Here is a 16,428-nt window from a genome sequence, read left to right on the forward strand (position 1 = left end):
ATACGAATTACAATTTTTTACTTTTTTTTTTTTTTTGTAGAAAGAGGATCAGAGCTTTAAAATACTGTCAAAGTAAAGTTCAATTGAAATTTTAAATCAAACACTTCAAACTGTTTATATTTTTTAGGTGAATTATTAATCATAAAATGTACACATACTGTTCCACACATTTTTATTCACTGGAAAGAGCAGATTCAGTTTCCTTTTTCACAGCCTGTGCTGATTTTGGCCAAAATCCCTCAAGTGACACCATACTAGATTTTTTTTTCTTCATATTAATCAGAAAATTTAGGAAGAAGCCCCTTTGGGGTCACAATAAAATAAATGCAATGTGTCAATTTGGATAAAGTGTCTGCCAATTGCATAAAATACTTTTTGTAAATACATAAGTGAAGAACGTGATGTGGTTTATAGCCATGCTAGATTATCATAATCATTTCATATTAAGTGTTTCTAAAGATCTTAATGAAAAATAAATATTCATGAGGTGTTTATACATTCCTTAGAGAATATTTCAAGATGGAAATGTGTTATAAGGCGATAGAATGCTTGAGGTTTTGTGTCCATATTTAGATTTTTGCTTTGATATCTACATCCTCATCTCAGTTTTTTCCGCACTGTATCCTCAAGTTCTAATAACTTCACATAGAGAGCCTCTGACATGCTTTCATCAATATCCATCTGAAAACAAACAAAAAACAGATTATTGACCGTATCAGTACTGAATAGATTATGAACATGATCAACAGCTGAGAAACATTAAAGTCCATGCATTCCTTTGCATAATTAACCAAATCACAAAGCATATAAACCAGGGGTGTCCAAACTCGGTCCTGGAGGGCCGGTGTCCTGCAGAGTTTAGCTCCAACCCTAATTAAACACACCCTAATTGAAGCAGCTTATCAAGCTCTTACTAGGCATACTAGAAGCTTCCATGCAGGTGTGTTGAGGCAAGTTGCAGCTAAACTCTGCAGGACACCGGCCCTCCAGGACCGAGTTTGGACAGCCCTGATATAAACCCTATAGACCAGTGGTCTCAAACTCAATTCCTGGAGGGCCACAGCCATGCACAGTTTTGCTCCAACCCTAATCAAACACACCTGATCCAGCTAAGCAATGTCTTCAGGATTACTATAAACTTCCAAGCAGGTGTGAATTGGAGCTGGTTGGAGCTATACTCTGCAGAGCTGTGTTCCTCCAGGAATTGAGTTTGAGACCACTGCTATTGACTATAATTTGCCATTTAAAATTGGATTTAAAATAGACTCAAACTGGCTTAAAAATAGATAAGTGAGAGAACCTGGTTGTCAGTTCTGACCTTGTGTGGTCGGGTGTAATTGTTTCCAAGCCCAGAGGTCAAACTGTGGTATTTGGCCATCGGGTCCAGTGACTCAGGTTTCTGCATGAACAGCCAAAACTGTGTAATAAAAACAATAGATGAAAACTGAGACTAGGAGAAAGCAATGAGGCCCAGACAACCGTGAATGAACTGAATCTAACATGGCTACTGGTGAGCCAACTGGCATGCAACACTAAGCTTGAAACTATTAGAATCAAAGTGGTTTCACATCTTGACTTATTTTTTCCATTCCTTGTACTATGAAATATTTAGTTTCACCGTTGTACAATTCAAAGTCCAAGAAAGTGATCCAGTACATTTGAATAATTATTCATGGTTAAAACGTGATGATGCTATATGAACGTTTGTGATGGTGCTGGTACTTACCAAAGCCTCTGCTCCAAGGTGAGAAGGTAAAAGTGTTGGTGAAAATCCTTATCTGATGAGATAGGACAGGACATTAACATAATGTGTAACACAGTGTGATTTTCCTATTATTGTGTTGATATACAAAGTAAATTGAGGACCTACAAGCCACATTACTGGCATGATGAGAGTCCAGAAGAATGATGGTAGAATGCCATAGGTGAGATTAGTCATGACCAGACCAGGACAGATCAATGAGGAGTACAAACCCTGTGAACAGATCACTGGTATTCATGACTAAATCACAGTTATGATAATCATAAATAATTAAGGTATAAACATGTCATGCAATAAACCATTTTCTGTAGGGAACTGTGAACTTACCCGGTTGTTGTAGTGACGGTTTAGGGCTAAACTAAGTAGATCAGACGCATATTTCGAGGAGCTGTAGGGCTCACGGCCTTTCTGATGCTGTATGTCATCTAGACTAAAAGCTGATCGCTGGGCATCACTGGAGGATGTCCAGATCACTAGAGAACTGTGGTCCATCTGACACAATAAGGGCTCCAGTTCTTTCACCTGTCACAGAAACAAAAAATGCAGTTGGATCAGATATTGTACTGCTTAATTTCTGCACCATTTAAAGTGCTAAACAAAATTACAAAAACAGTTTTTGTCTTTCATTTTTTTGGCTACACTGGTAATCCTGCCCTAAACTTTCACCATTAGTTGAGCCATAAAAAAAGATTAAAATATTTTTTTTTAATAAAGATTTTATTTTAAATATACAGTATATAAGTATATAACCATAAAAACAATTTCAGTGTGTGCTGTGAGAGAGAAGCAGAGGGCAAGTTGACTAGAAATACAAGCCTCACTCCTCCTCACTCGGTGCCGTCCCAGCAGAAAATCGATACGTCTCGTCTGGCCTTCGAGGACATGGAGTGTCATATCTACTGCAACTTTAATGTCTGAGGCACTTGAGCCACAATAACACAACTGTATAAAGAACCATGAGGAAAGAATGCTGCTGCCCGATTTCCAGCACTGATGACCAGATGCCTAGAGCAAATGAATGAGCTCTTCAATTAGCAAACAGCAACATTTCACAAAGAAGCACAGGGCTGCAATTTGAGGACTCAAAATAACTTCAGCACCAGAGACTTTCAGATGAATTATTGATCGGGACAGCTGTCAGGGAACAAGTTGTTGACAACAGTGAAATTAATCCTGTGGCATTTATGGGTGAAATATTGTTCCAGGAGATCTTTTTGAGGAAGATGATTTGTTTGATAGTGTTGCATGGAAAAGACAGAATAAAATGTGAATTTTCTACCACAGCTATATGCTCCTATGGAAATAACGTTGAAAAAATAAACTACTTTTATCCATATTTGTTATTATGTCTAGTTTATTTTTAATGTATGGTCATAGAAACACACTAATTTCTAATCCATCAATTTACCAGAAGGAAATGACCAAAAAGATTAGTGGCAAACACCTCCTGCAAACCATTGGGTGTGACCTTATCTTCCTGGGTCAGAAGACCCTCCCCCGTGGCAAACATGCGAACCATATTACTGATGGGTAGACAAATATAACAATGAATTATTCAGCCAGTGTTTGTGGGTCTGTGGGTCTTTTTGGGTTTTTAATTCAACACAATCAAACAATTTTGTTAAAATACACAGGACCTAAAACTTCCACACTTTTATTATCCCCATGTCCAGTGCATCCGAACATCTTGTATGTAATATAAATGTGTAGGGGGTGTACAGTGTGTGGTCATTGAAAATTTGTTCTGATATATGTTCGCAGAAAATGAGCCAAGGCCAATGAGTCAAAAAATAATTAATCGTATAATTTTTCTTTTGATAAAAAATGAAAATGGGTCACACACACACACACACACACACACACACACACACACACACACACACACACGGGAAGTCGTGGCCTTGGACTCGTAATCCAAAGGTTGCGGGTTCGAGTCACCGGCCGGCAGGAATTGTAGGTGGGGGGAGTGAATGTCCAGCGCTCTCTCCACCCTCAATACCACGACTGAGGTGCCCTTGAGCAAGGCACCGAACCCCCAACTGCTCCCCGGGCGCCGCCGCATAAAATGGCTGCCCACTGCTCCGGGTGTATGTTCACGGTGTGTGTGTGTTCACTGCTGTGTGTGTGCACGTTAGATGGGTTAAATGCAGAGCACGAATTCCGAGTATGGGTCACCATACTTGGCTGAATGTCACTTCACTTCACACACACACACACACATAATAATAACTATACTAAATTACACTAACTTTAAATATCCAGTATGCAACAATCAATGCTATAAAAAAATTATAATGCTGAATTACTGGCTGATGCATGATGGATGCATTATAAGCAAATTTTAGGTTAATTTGGTTATGGGAGTATTACATGTATAAAATTAATTTTATAGTATGCACCATGTTATGCACAGTTTATGTACTGTATTGTATTACAATATTCAAGTGTAGTAAATTATAGTAATATCTGATTTACAGTTGAGGAATGTAATGTTGGAGCACAAACTTGCTTTATAGATTATATTTAGAAACTATGAACCACTGTTCAAGATAAAAAAAAAAAAAAATGATCTGAAGTCTTTATGGCAAAGCTGAATTTTCAGCAGCCATTACTCCACTCTTCAGTGTCACATCTAATATGCTGATTTTGTGCTCAAGAAACATTTATTTTTATTATTATTATTATTAATGTTGAAAACATAAAACATACTACAACTACTACTATTACTACCACTAATAATTATACTGTCTTTTCTGTCACTTTTAATTCATTTAATCCATCCTTGCTAAATAAAATTATTAATTAAAAAAAACTATATATTTTTTTTACTGACCCAAAAATTTGAAACGGCAGTGTTCTAGAAAGAAATACTGTACCTAGAAAACAGGCCTTTATAAAAGGCTTTGTGATCTACCCTGGGATTGAGATACAGATAGTCCAATCTGTTGTACCTGTTGAGAGAAAAAAAGATGTTTTAAACAAGTTTAAGTTAAATAACGCTTTAAAGTTTATTTACAGCTATTTTATAACATTTATGTAATGTTATACTTTAATCAGACTGGAGGCTTCAAATGTGCTCCTAAGTGACACCTAATCTGCTTAACTTTAAATTTATGCAAGGGAATTCAGAAGTACCCAAACTGTTCAGACACGATTGGTTCATGCTTACTAATTGTAGGCCTGGTTTCACAGACATGGTTTAGGTTAAACCAGGAATAGGCAATAGTTCAATTAGGACGTTTAAGTAGTTTTTATAAACATGTCTTAGAAAAAAACAATACTGGTGTGCATACTGAGACAAAACAAAGGCACTGACATATTTTAAGATCAGTTAGTGCAAGTTTCTTTCAGTTGAAACAGCTCAGATTTACATTTTAGTCTGGGATTAGGCCTAAGACTTGTTTGTGAAACCGGGGGTTAGTGTACTAAATTTTAATAAGCACAAATGAGATTTCAGAACTACAGTGCAGTGCAACTTAAATTTTAGTCTGTTCCTCACATAAAACTATGAAATGACTTCAAAAGACTTGGAATTTAGTAGATGAGTCAATGGATTACTATTAAGGTGCTTTTTTAAAGTTTGACATGCCCCTGGTCACTATATGCTTAAACTGTATAAAAATCATTAAGTCTATCAAAATTACAGTGTATTTTTGCAAACAGGGACTGGGATGTCTTACTTCTGCTTGAACTCCTCAGCAGCCCTGAGCACAGAGCGCATGTTGCCCACATCTAAGTGCTGCAGATTAACCTGAGCTTGAGGGTGAGACACTAGAAGAGCCTGTCTGGCAGCTTCAGCTCTCTGCATGTTCCTGCAGGCCAGACAGAGCTGCAGTAGACGCTCACACAGGGCAAGGCCAATACCACTGAATGCACAATAAACACATGCATGTAAACAGGTGCATATGGAATGAACATACACATTTATGCAAACAGGGTTATAAGGAGTGAACATTAACATGCAGAGAAAAAGAGACAGTATACAACATGTTTTCTCAGCTATAGGAGAACGAAACTGCAGGATAATACACTTTATAAACTAATTATTCCTAATTTCTTCCTTTCTGTTTCTTTGTTATTTTAAAAGTTGTCACTAAAAAAAAAAAAAACAATGACATTTAAAACAGTGATGTGAAACTACAAAGAAAATAATTATACAGTTTCATTACCTGTTTGCACCGGTTACCAACACTACTTTCTTCATCCTATCTTTACATTCATATAATATATGACTATGCTACCTGTGATACTGTACTTTCCCTTTGTAACCGTTCCTAACGTGGTACTTCACCAGTGTCTGTGTACGGATCATGGACTGTAAGGTACGGATGGAGTTTGCACAGCATTGTCGGAAAAACAAAGTAATGCGATAGCAGAAAATGATCAGAAACTTAATTTTAAAATCAGATTTATTTGACAGGTAACCAATGCACAAAATGAAGGATTTAAAAGGCAAGTATTGGAGTACACACGATGTTAAAATGAATGTCTCGATACATTCTAGGCTGTACACATATGTATACATCCAAATACACGTTTTATTACTGTTAAAGTATGAAATCCGTGCTTTTATAATTATAAAATGTCTAGACAAGTTTAAAGGTTCATCAATTTATTATCATATGTACAGTTTCCTAACATATACAATAGGTTGTAAGAGAAAAATTGTAAGAGGACTGCTAATATATATAAAAAAAAACAGCACAAAGCGCAGATTAGAAAGAATAAGCATCACCTAATGGAAATTTTGCTATGAAAAAAAAACCTCCAGTTTTTCCATGCATTGTGATCAGATGTTGTCAGTAGAGAATATGAAAAATGTTCATTTCCTCACCTCACAAATATGTTTTATAAAGTGGAATGTGTTTGTAAACAAACTCAAACCCTCAGAAAGGGCTATTGCTGTTTCATATGGTTATGGTTTGAAGGAAGAACATTTAATAGACTTGTTGAAAAACCAGCTGATAAAACAGTGCAGAATTAAAGCATATCTATAATGCAACTTCATCAGTCATGTCAAGAATGCTAAAATTAATCTATACACATCGATAAATGACTTTCAAACCCACAACCAAAAAACTTCTTATAGACTGGCAGATATCTCAACCAACCCCAAAAGGTGCACACATTTGTAAAAATATGGTCATATTATACAATGACCTTGCAAAAATGATTTACAAGTATACAAGTTAATTACAAAACAGATTTCTGCGTGTCGCATTTGCAGCACTTTTCACATGCCAAAACATATCACAACTTACTGTAAACCATCATAGTGCATCTGTTCAATACAAATCCAGTATTTATCCCACACTTTAGCAATTCAACACCACCTAGAATATATTCTGACATAAGACAAACAGCTTTAAAATAAGCTAATTTAAATTTATTTTATTTTTTTTTTTTTTACAGATAAACAAAATTAGCTGGTGATAATAAAGGTACTTACAACCCCATTCGGCCTAATTTGAGATGCGTTGAAAAAATATAGGACAAATGCAATGGAAATGTGAAATTAGCACTCAGTAATATAACTATATCTGATTTCATCCAACTTCATGCAAATATTGTAAGACATTTCTGTAAAATAATTATGGCTATCCATAGCTCATTATGCTGAAATGTAAAAGTTGTTTTGAGCAAAGAAAAAATAAGAGCACAAATGAAATGGACTTAAATAATAACCATTATCACCCTAACAAGATTCTTTAGACAATAAAACGAAGAAAAGCAAAACACTTACATAATGCAGTATGCTTAAATATAAACACAAAATATAGGTAGTTGCAGGATAACACAAATATATATTTTTACATTGATTTTTTCTAATTTTAATCCACTTTAGTGCAAGTGGTCTTTGCAGTTTACTACAAAGAAAAAAAAATATGTAAAATAATAAAATACTTTAGCATTTTCGATAAATGAGATGAAAATATACACAAAAGTCAAGAGACATCAAGATAAAACCAAAGGTGAATCTGAATGTCAATTAATGATTCTTATTTACATTCAAGCTGTCTTCGGCCTCAAAATACTGAAAACAACATTAAATTGGAAATAATAAAAGGCGCATTAGTAGCCGATACCTTGTTTTTTTGCATTTCCTCTTTCTATTCAAAATATTCTTATAGATTTTTTAGAATATTTAGAGTTATATGGAGAAAATACTCAGTGTGTAAAATCCAATTATTCTGTGATAAAGATGTCTAAATTCATTGCTACATTTTCTTCGTCCTAGTGCTGCCCAGGTATTGTAAGCCAGCTGAAGGCACTTAGTTAGGGGGTGTAGTTCAATCTTACAATATATAGCAGTTTGCCTTTGCATACTCACAGTGAAAATTGCTACAAACGTATATACGGAAACATATAAGTACGTGTTACGGTGTGTAGTTGACTGGAGTCCTGTGGGCGCACTGAAATGTTTCTGGAAGTGCCAAGGTTGGCACATAAGTTGACACTACGGCTTGCAATCCAGTAACGTGTGATGAATCTCCTGGAAGGATGGACGCTCTTTGGTGTTCCTGTTCCAGCAGCTCAACATGAGCTTGTAGACAGGGTCAGGACACATTGGTGGCTGAGGCAGGTATATCTGAGAATAAGAAGTGGTACACTCTTTAAAAAAAAAAAAGTTTTTTTTGACCCATTTTATACAAATACAAATATAATTAAATATTAAAATTATTTTCTTTCTTTCTTTAACTTTGTGTCTGTGCTACTAATTTTGAATGTAACAATATATGGGTCAAACTAACCCCAAACACACTGGAAATCACACACACACACACACACGTTTCTGTGAATTGTGGGGACTTTCCATAGACTTCTATTACTATTATACTGACCAAACGATATTGTCTATCCCCTAAACCTAATCCTTACAGAAAACCTGTTTGCATTGTTACACTTTCAGATAAACATAGTCTCTAAAAGATAGATGAACAGTCTCTTTTAGTCTCTAAAAAGCTACAATAGAGGTTTTCTGTTTTTACATCAATCCTGTGTTTTTCATTTGTATTTTCCATAGTGTTGATTTTAAACACAACAGGAGGGTTAAAAGAATTGTTATTTTTCTTAGTGTTAAGAGCAAACCAAACAAACATTTTTGACTATGAAGAATCTTTTGTGCAATGAAAAGGTTCAATGGATTCTAAAAGTTCTTCCTGGAACATAGATGTCAATACAGAACCTTAATGGATAAAAGTATGAATAAATAAGATCAGTTTAATCAGATCTCATCCACCTCTACACAAAAGCAGATAAGCATAGTACCTGTCTCCTTTGATCCCGAAAGAACTCTCCTGTGTTTTCAATGACCTGCTCATCTGACAGCTGTGAGTAAGGCTGCTCTTTGCAGAAGGTAAGCATCTCCCAAAGGGTTACGCCAAAAGCCCACACATCACTGGATGTGGTGAATTTACCCTGTAAGGACAAAAATCATCCTGTGTCAGACTTTTATAGACATAGAATTAGTTTTTACCAACAGAAAAATCACTAAAATGTGTTATTCTCGGAGACTTTTGAGAGTATAATTTAGTATGTTTCTAGGTTGTGAATGTGTCTGACCAGAAGAATGCTCTCCCAGGACATCCAGCGGATGGGCAGCACGGCTCTGCCCTGGATACGGTAGTAGTCTCCGCTATACAGGTTCCTGCTCATCCCGAAGTCTGCAATCTTGATGGTGTAGTTCTTTCCTACTAGGCAGTTGCGTGTGGCCAAGTCTCGATGCACAAATTTGAGTGATGATAGATACTTCATGCCTGAAGCAATCTGTGTGGCCATGTGGTGTAGGTTACTGTAACTGAAACAGTTAAAGCAGAATGTAATTCATAACCTGGTAGTGCTGAAGAACATTACCTAAAAATTCAGTTTAGCAATAACATGTTGCTTCATCTGATTTCTGTTTCTGTTCGTAATAATCAGTCCATCTTTCTTAGGGATTTAGAGTCACAGTCCACTACTGCAATGTTTGAAATCTTTTGGTATCTACCTAACTGTGGGAGCGTTGCTGAGGAGAGCAATCATGCCCTCAGGCTCATGGCGGGACAGGAACTGATTAAGGTCTCCGTTCTCCATGTACTCTGTGATCATACACAGAGGGTCAGAGCTCATACACACCGCCAGCAGCCTGATGATGTTGGGGTCTTTCAATCGTGACATGATCTTTATCTCCTTCAAGAAATCATTCCTGTAAAGTATTAAAAAAAAGGAACCATGAATAAGAATGGAAATGAATATTAAAGCAACAGCATGCATTTGATGTTCATTAGGATGCAGTGAGTGTTAATTTATGGAAGTCATGATTGTGACATTTGGGCTTGCATACCTAGCGTTTTTATTTGCATCCGCTCTAAGCATTTTAACAGCTACAAGCACTGTTTGGTTTTCAATGACATCGAAGCAGAAGTCCTCGTCCATGAAATCTTGCATGCCTTCTGCTTCACATAAATGCACCTGGCAACATGCAAAAACAGGCATTTAGCATATTCACCCTAGTAAAAAAGTAACATTTATTTCATACTTAGTATATTTCAAATATATTAACATATTTACTGACATATCACTTGAGATTTAGTGATATAAAAATTATAAATTTTATTTGGAGTACTACTTGTGCACAATGCACATTTATTAATATTAAACCTAAAATGTCTTTAAATGCAAGATATTTAAAGTTTACCTGCAGTTTACTTGCAATAGCTCCACTTTAGCACAATCAAATATACTTCAGTATATCTTTAGTTAGACTTCAGCACTACTTCCGCAAAATTAAAGTACATTAAGCACAAAATTAGTTGTTCCAATTAACAGTACAACAGTTTAGTATACAAAAAGTACAATTGCAGGTTATTTTTAAGTACATAAATACGTAAATGCATTTATAATATACTTAACATGAAATAAATGTGTTTCAAATACATTTTAGTATATTTATTATTCAAATATGATTTAAATATTTGAATTAAAATAATTGAACATAGTCTATTCAAACGTTTGGGGTCAGTATGATTTAAAAAAATATATATTACTTTTATTCAGCAAGGGCACATTACATTGATCAAATGTGACATTTATAATGTTACAGAAGATTTCAATTTCTAATAAATATTATTCTTTTACTTTGTTCAAGAATCCCCCAAAAAATTATCATAGTTTCACCAAAATATTAAGCAGCACAACTCTTTTCAACATTCATAATAATAATAATAATAATAATAATAATAATAATAGTAATAGTAATAAGTGTTTCTAGAGCACCAATTCAGCATATTAGAATTATTTCAAAAGGATAGTAATGGCTGCTGAAAATTCAGCTTTGCCATTACATTTTTAAACTTTTGAACAGTAGATAAAGAATTGTACAATAAATTTTTCATCAATTGAGACTGTTATTTGTTAATTGAGAACTGACCTCTCCAAACTGCCCTTCTCCCAACTTTTCTTTAAAGGTAAGCAGCTTCCGAGGAAATTCTTCCACAGCGACATCCTTCCCTGACAGTAGGTCCATGGTGAGGGCGGGCACCGCGTAAGTGTTGCCCCCAGTTACACCTTGCAGGTTGACGATGTCTGCCTCAGCGTAATGTGGGACTCCCTCTTGAACACTGGCTGGAGCGGACTTGGAAGCTGTATTTGTTGAAGCTGCAGAAAAATAAACATGTATATATACTATTGCATAATATGTATGGAATACCCATATATACTCCATACATCGCTTCTGGAACTCACCGGTGTCCTCTGAGGTTTGGGAAAACTCTGGCAGTTTGCGAACTAGGCGGGAGGGCTCTTGGTAGTCGGGTCCCAGAGGGAAGATGCGCTCATAGGTGGAGTTGGACTCTTGCTCGCTGGGCACTGAAGAAGGACTGTTGTTGTTGTTATAGGTGAAGGTCTCACTCTGTATTGACAGACTAGCAGTTAGTTCATCGTCCAGCATCCTCCGAGACACCTGGAATGAAGGATGTTTAGTGAAAAGCGTTAAAAAACGCTACAATATTAACTGGGAGTTTAATGTGTTATACATATATAAAATCATATTTATAATCCACTTATGCATTACTGTTTTTTTTCATTCATATGCAAAATAGCATCACACTGTTTATTGTAAGACTACAATAAAAGCTTGTCATCATAATAAACCTTGTGTTATACTGTATGTTAAGGTCTGGTGCATAATTAATGTTTTATGCAAGAAGTTTATGTTGGAACATTCTGAGTCAAAGACATCATATGAAGACATCATACTGTACACATAATTGTACATGATCCTTCAGAACTGTGATTCATTTTTTTTTCAAGATTATTTGATGAAAGTTCAAAAGAAAAGCATTTATTTGAAATAGAAATAGTTTGCAACATTATAAATGTCTTTACTGTCATGTTTGATCAATTTATTGAGTCTTTACTAAATTAAAGCTGCAGCCCGTAACTTTTTTGTGTTCAAAATTTACAAAATGTATATAAGCAATTTAATAAAAAAGCTATGAAAAGCTTCAACCAGACACAAGCTTCTCACCTTCTCAAGCATCTTCTGCCACACTTGTCTCCATAATATAATAACAATAATGGCCACTAAAATGAAGATGATGGCGACCAAGCAGCCAATCAGAATCCGGGTGTTGCTGTCATCTACTTTGTGGGTGGGATCATCCCCTAAGAAGGGGATAAAGAGAAAGATAATCTGATGATGAAATTAACACTCCAGAGAAGGTGAGTGAAGTTTATTCAAATGGATTATAACACAGAAACTTCTTGTTCTCATCATATGACTGATGGCAGGAAATCTGACCTGGCTGATTGATGGTGGGAGGACTGGTTTTGGGGGGAGCCAGGGTTGTGTTGTACATGGCTGTATCTGAAATTAGTGTGTTAAAACAGCAATTATACGATGACTGTAGCATTATGAAACAATTCGGAAAGTGTCGTTGTCTTTGCATGGACATTTACTAACCTGACTGAAAGGTGATTTCACTAAACATCATCCAGATGTCAGAAAAGTAGTACTGGCACCTAATAGCACTGGCCATGTGATTGTAGAGTGAGACGGTGACGAAGCGGGCACTGGGGTTGACATCATCCATCACGGGGCTGAATGATATGGGTGTAGCTTCCCAGTCCAACTCTGAGCGAAAGTAACACACCACCTTCTGAAAGGTCTTCACTCTTTGGGAGAACATGTTGTTGCAATGCACCTGAATCAATTTGGATTAAAAGGGAGAGAGAATACAAAGCATTATTATGTGTGTAAATAAAGGAGAGTTGGGTCATGTAAACCTTTAAATCACCCAACAATTTTCAAACACTTAATCATGTAGTTCTAGCAATTAGACTGCACTTTTAACAACACACCCTTTAAATTTTACATGACTGAACAAAAGAGTCATATATCAGTAGGACATGACAGACATTTCTACCTTCATGGTGGTGAAGTTGCGGGTGCGGTCAAACTCAAACATGATCTCAACATAACCGTTGGGAAAGCTCTCGTTGGTCCAGCCGACATAGTCATAACCTGGCCATACATTGTAGACGTGACTATGTGTGAAATCATCAAGGCCACACATGCCATCCGTCAGCTGTCCAAGTCCTTCTGTCATACTACAGGGCAAAATAAAGCCAGAATACATATTTTTTCATGTATGCAAAAGTTCAAAAGATTTTGGGTCAGTAAGATATTTCTTTTAAAGAAATTAATACTTTCAGTCAGCAAGGATACATTAAATGATCAAATGTGACAATAAATGACTCACATTTGATCAATTTACAAACAAAACATCTATTTTTAAATAAATTCTGTTCTTTATATTCATCAAATAATCTTGGGGGAAAATGTATCACTGTTTCCACAAAAATATTAAGCAGCACAAATGTTTTCAAAATTGATGATAATAAGAATTATATATATATATAAAAAAATCATACTCTCAATTCTTGAGCACCAAATCAGCACATCTGAATGATTTCTGAAGGATCATGTGATACTGAAAACAACTGGCTGCTGAAAATTCAGCTTTGTCACCACAGAAATAAAAGTTATTCTAAATTGAAATAATATTTCACAATTTACTGTTTTATAGTAATCTGAAAGACATAAAAAAAATTACTGACCACCAACTTGTAAATGGTACTGTATGTGTGATTTGTATATGTGTTGCTACTTTTTGTTGTATAAACATATTATAAAAATATACACTCACACACACACACACACACATATATACAATAAATAGTTTCTTTAAAATCAAGTCTCTCACATGTATTTAATACCATGTGTTCTGTTTATACCATATCGCCACTAGATGGAGCCATTTAAACATCTTTTTTTTTTATTTTTCCAGCAATGACACAGGTCTTTCTTGTGATTGTTTAATGACTATGAATGTGTGTATTTTTACTTTGCGGTTTTCTGCCAGCTCTGTCAAGAAGGTAAACACGCTTTGCACTGTGTCATGGAAGGTATTGTTCAGGAAGCAATGAGTCAAGTTCTCCTGTGAACATTGTGAAACCACGTGACTCTCTCCGGTCTTGGCGCCTGTCGTCATAGCAACAAGGCAATAACAGACTGGCTGTAAGTTAGTTAGCACGTTTTTTAGCATCAATTTTTTCATGTGCCAGGCATCAGGTAAACGGGGCAGTTGAAACCATTCTGATTCTGAATCAGTAGTCAGTGGAGATATATCGACATTTAGTCGTAGATTTAACATTGTAACGTTACATCATATTTTGTAGAAGTAAAATAAGACTATGTCAAAGCTAAACTGCTACACACTCTTGGATTGGTGTAACGTTATTGGTGTAACGTTATCCTGTAACTTCCTCATTCATTCTCAAGCTTGTACTGACCTGTAACTCATGGCTCCATCATACACTGAATCATTGAGATAAATATGCTGTCCATTGAGAGTCATCTGCTGGCCAAGTGGAGAATTATATGAAACCAAGCCATCTAGAAACACACACAGGAGAACACCATCAAATAATCATATTTTTGTCAGGTGTCCTCTAATGGAAATACTAGAGGAGGTTCTGCGCTATACATAATACTGATTCATCCCACTGTAGGACATTGAAGTTTTCATTACAAAATGGTAAAAATGTCATCTGCATTTACAATGTCCATAACAGCATAACATATCACTGCAATATTTTTCTAATGTCACAGAGAGAGAGAGAGAGAGAGAGAGTTTGCAAGGGTTGTGAAGACTGTGTCCTCCTCAATATAATATAATTCAATATTGTAAATAAAATGAAAATGTTGCAGAACAGTGTAACAAAATATGAATACATTTACTATAAATTAATATTACTTATATGCGAAGATAAAGATCATTGATTTACATTCTGATATTTGGTCACTAAAGGTCCAGCAACTATGATCTGATCCGATATGTAAATATTATATCAGATATTGAAAATGATCAACGTTTATCAGCAGTCCATTTCAAATGATAATAGGACACCAAATGTATCTCACGCAAAGTTTTAATAAAAGCTGAACAATGTATAGCAGGTGACATATTTTTGAGCGATGTCACAAAGACCTCATGAAATGAAAAATGTAAAATTAACAGTTGTTCTCTTCTGGGAAAATGGACCAAAAAAACCTAATGACTCATGTTGCATAACCCAAACTTCTAGTTTCATTAGAAAATACGTTAACATAGAACTGAAAATAGTGTCAAGTGATTTCCTTAAAGGGATAGTTTAGCCAAAAATGAACCTGTATGAATTTCAATCTTCCGTGGAACAGCAAAGAAAACAAAACAAGAATGATTTGAAGCATTTCACTCAACTTTAGTTCATAAGTTGTCAGACTTACCTAGCCACTCACAGCCGTACAGTTCCACACGCATACAAACGTTCATGGAGTGATCAATGACAGGCATGAAGCGGACGAAACGTGCAATGATGGGTGGCTCCAAATCCTTCAGCACAATGTCATAGGCATGCCTGTTTCCCTCAATCACCTTCACAACAGAAAAAAAAATGACATTTAGATTTTCAATACACATTGCAAAATGTATGTGGACACCTAAACAACTCACATGTGCTTTTTGAACAGTTAACATTTCATCAAAATCATGCACATTTACAGGGAGTTGGTCCTCTCTAACAGCTGCAATTCTGGGGATGCTTTGCTGGGATTTCCTCTCTTTTAGACACAAAAGTGTCAGGCACAGATGTTAAACGATGAGGCCTGGCTCGCGGTTGGTGTTCCAATTAATCCCAGAAATGTTTGATTTATGTTCAGATCTGCACACCAGATCCAGTAAACCATTTCTTTCTGGACTTTGCTATGTACAGAGGCACTCGTGCTGGAACAGGAAAGTTATGTCCCATCCAGAAAAGGTTTGTCTACAGAGATTATATGGGTGTATGCTTGATTTTATGCACCTGTTAGTAATGGATGTAGGTGAAATCGTCAAACACAGTGATGGGTGTCCACATACTTTTGAGCAAGTAGCATAAGACTGCTGCATCACATTCACTACTGCCATAATTTAGCTATATCACATTCAAATTTGACTTATGAGTTTTTATATTGTGTTCTCTAGACTAATTTGCTACCATTCAGCTTGCAAAACAAATTTGCATAAATAAATAATATTATAAATATAATAATCAGAAAAAGACTAATAATAAGACATTCATAACATGGATATAATATAATAAAT

At 35.7% G+C, this 16,428-nt stretch overlaps 1 protein-coding gene and 1 pseudogene across 6 annotated transcripts in view; both read right to left on the minus strand.

Moving 5' to 3' along the window:
- Nucleotides 1–597: 597 nt before the first annotated feature.
- Nucleotides 598–5,966, minus strand: LOC306878857 (3-keto-steroid reductase/17-beta-hydroxysteroid dehydrogenase 7-like; annotated as a pseudogene). Its single transcript has 9 exons — nucleotides 5,932–5,966; nucleotides 5,443–5,628; nucleotides 4,639–4,713; nucleotides 3,171–3,285; nucleotides 2,090–2,284; nucleotides 1,871–1,975; nucleotides 1,727–1,778; nucleotides 1,319–1,417; nucleotides 598–681 (listed from the first exon to the last, which is right to left on the minus strand). The product of its transcript is annotated as a 3-keto-steroid reductase/17-beta-hydroxysteroid dehydrogenase 7-like (transcript).
- Nucleotides 5,967–6,167: 201 nt separating this feature from the next.
- LOC306878858 (discoidin domain-containing receptor 2-like) overlaps nucleotides 6,168–16,428 on the minus strand; it is a 30,581-nt gene continuing 20,320 nt past the window's right edge. For 2 of the 5 annotated variants that reach the window (XM_079431428.1, XM_079431427.1), the window contains 13 exons: nucleotides 15,573–15,720; nucleotides 14,597–14,699; nucleotides 13,168–13,351; nucleotides 12,705–12,945; nucleotides 12,543–12,608; nucleotides 12,270–12,406; nucleotides 11,486–11,702; nucleotides 11,172–11,398; nucleotides 10,086–10,213; nucleotides 9,750–9,947; nucleotides 9,326–9,560; nucleotides 9,032–9,181; nucleotides 6,168–8,351 (listed from right to left, as the gene is read on the minus strand). In XM_079431428.1, the coding sequence (XP_079287554.1) occupies nucleotides 8,220–8,351; nucleotides 9,032–9,181; nucleotides 9,326–9,560; nucleotides 9,750–9,947; nucleotides 10,086–10,213; nucleotides 11,172–11,398; nucleotides 11,486–11,702; nucleotides 12,270–12,406; nucleotides 12,543–12,608; nucleotides 12,705–12,945; nucleotides 13,168–13,351; nucleotides 14,597–14,699; nucleotides 15,573–15,720 (2,166 nt within the window). In that variant the 3' untranslated portion in view covers nucleotides 6,168–8,219. Of the gene's footprint in view, nucleotides 8,352–9,031; nucleotides 9,182–9,325; nucleotides 9,561–9,749; nucleotides 9,948–10,085; nucleotides 10,214–11,171; nucleotides 11,703–12,269; nucleotides 12,407–12,542; nucleotides 12,609–12,704; nucleotides 12,946–13,167; nucleotides 13,352–14,596; nucleotides 14,700–15,572; nucleotides 15,721–16,428 lie in introns of all 5 variants that reach the window. The other 3 variants (XM_079431430.1, XM_079431429.1, XM_079431426.1) reach the window with 2 other exon arrangements.

The sequence above is a fragment of the Barbus barbus genome (genome assembly GCF_936440315.1).
Source record: "Barbus barbus genome assembly, chromosome: 13".
Classification (NCBI taxonomy): domain Eukaryota; kingdom Metazoa; phylum Chordata; class Actinopteri; order Cypriniformes; family Cyprinidae; genus Barbus; species Barbus barbus.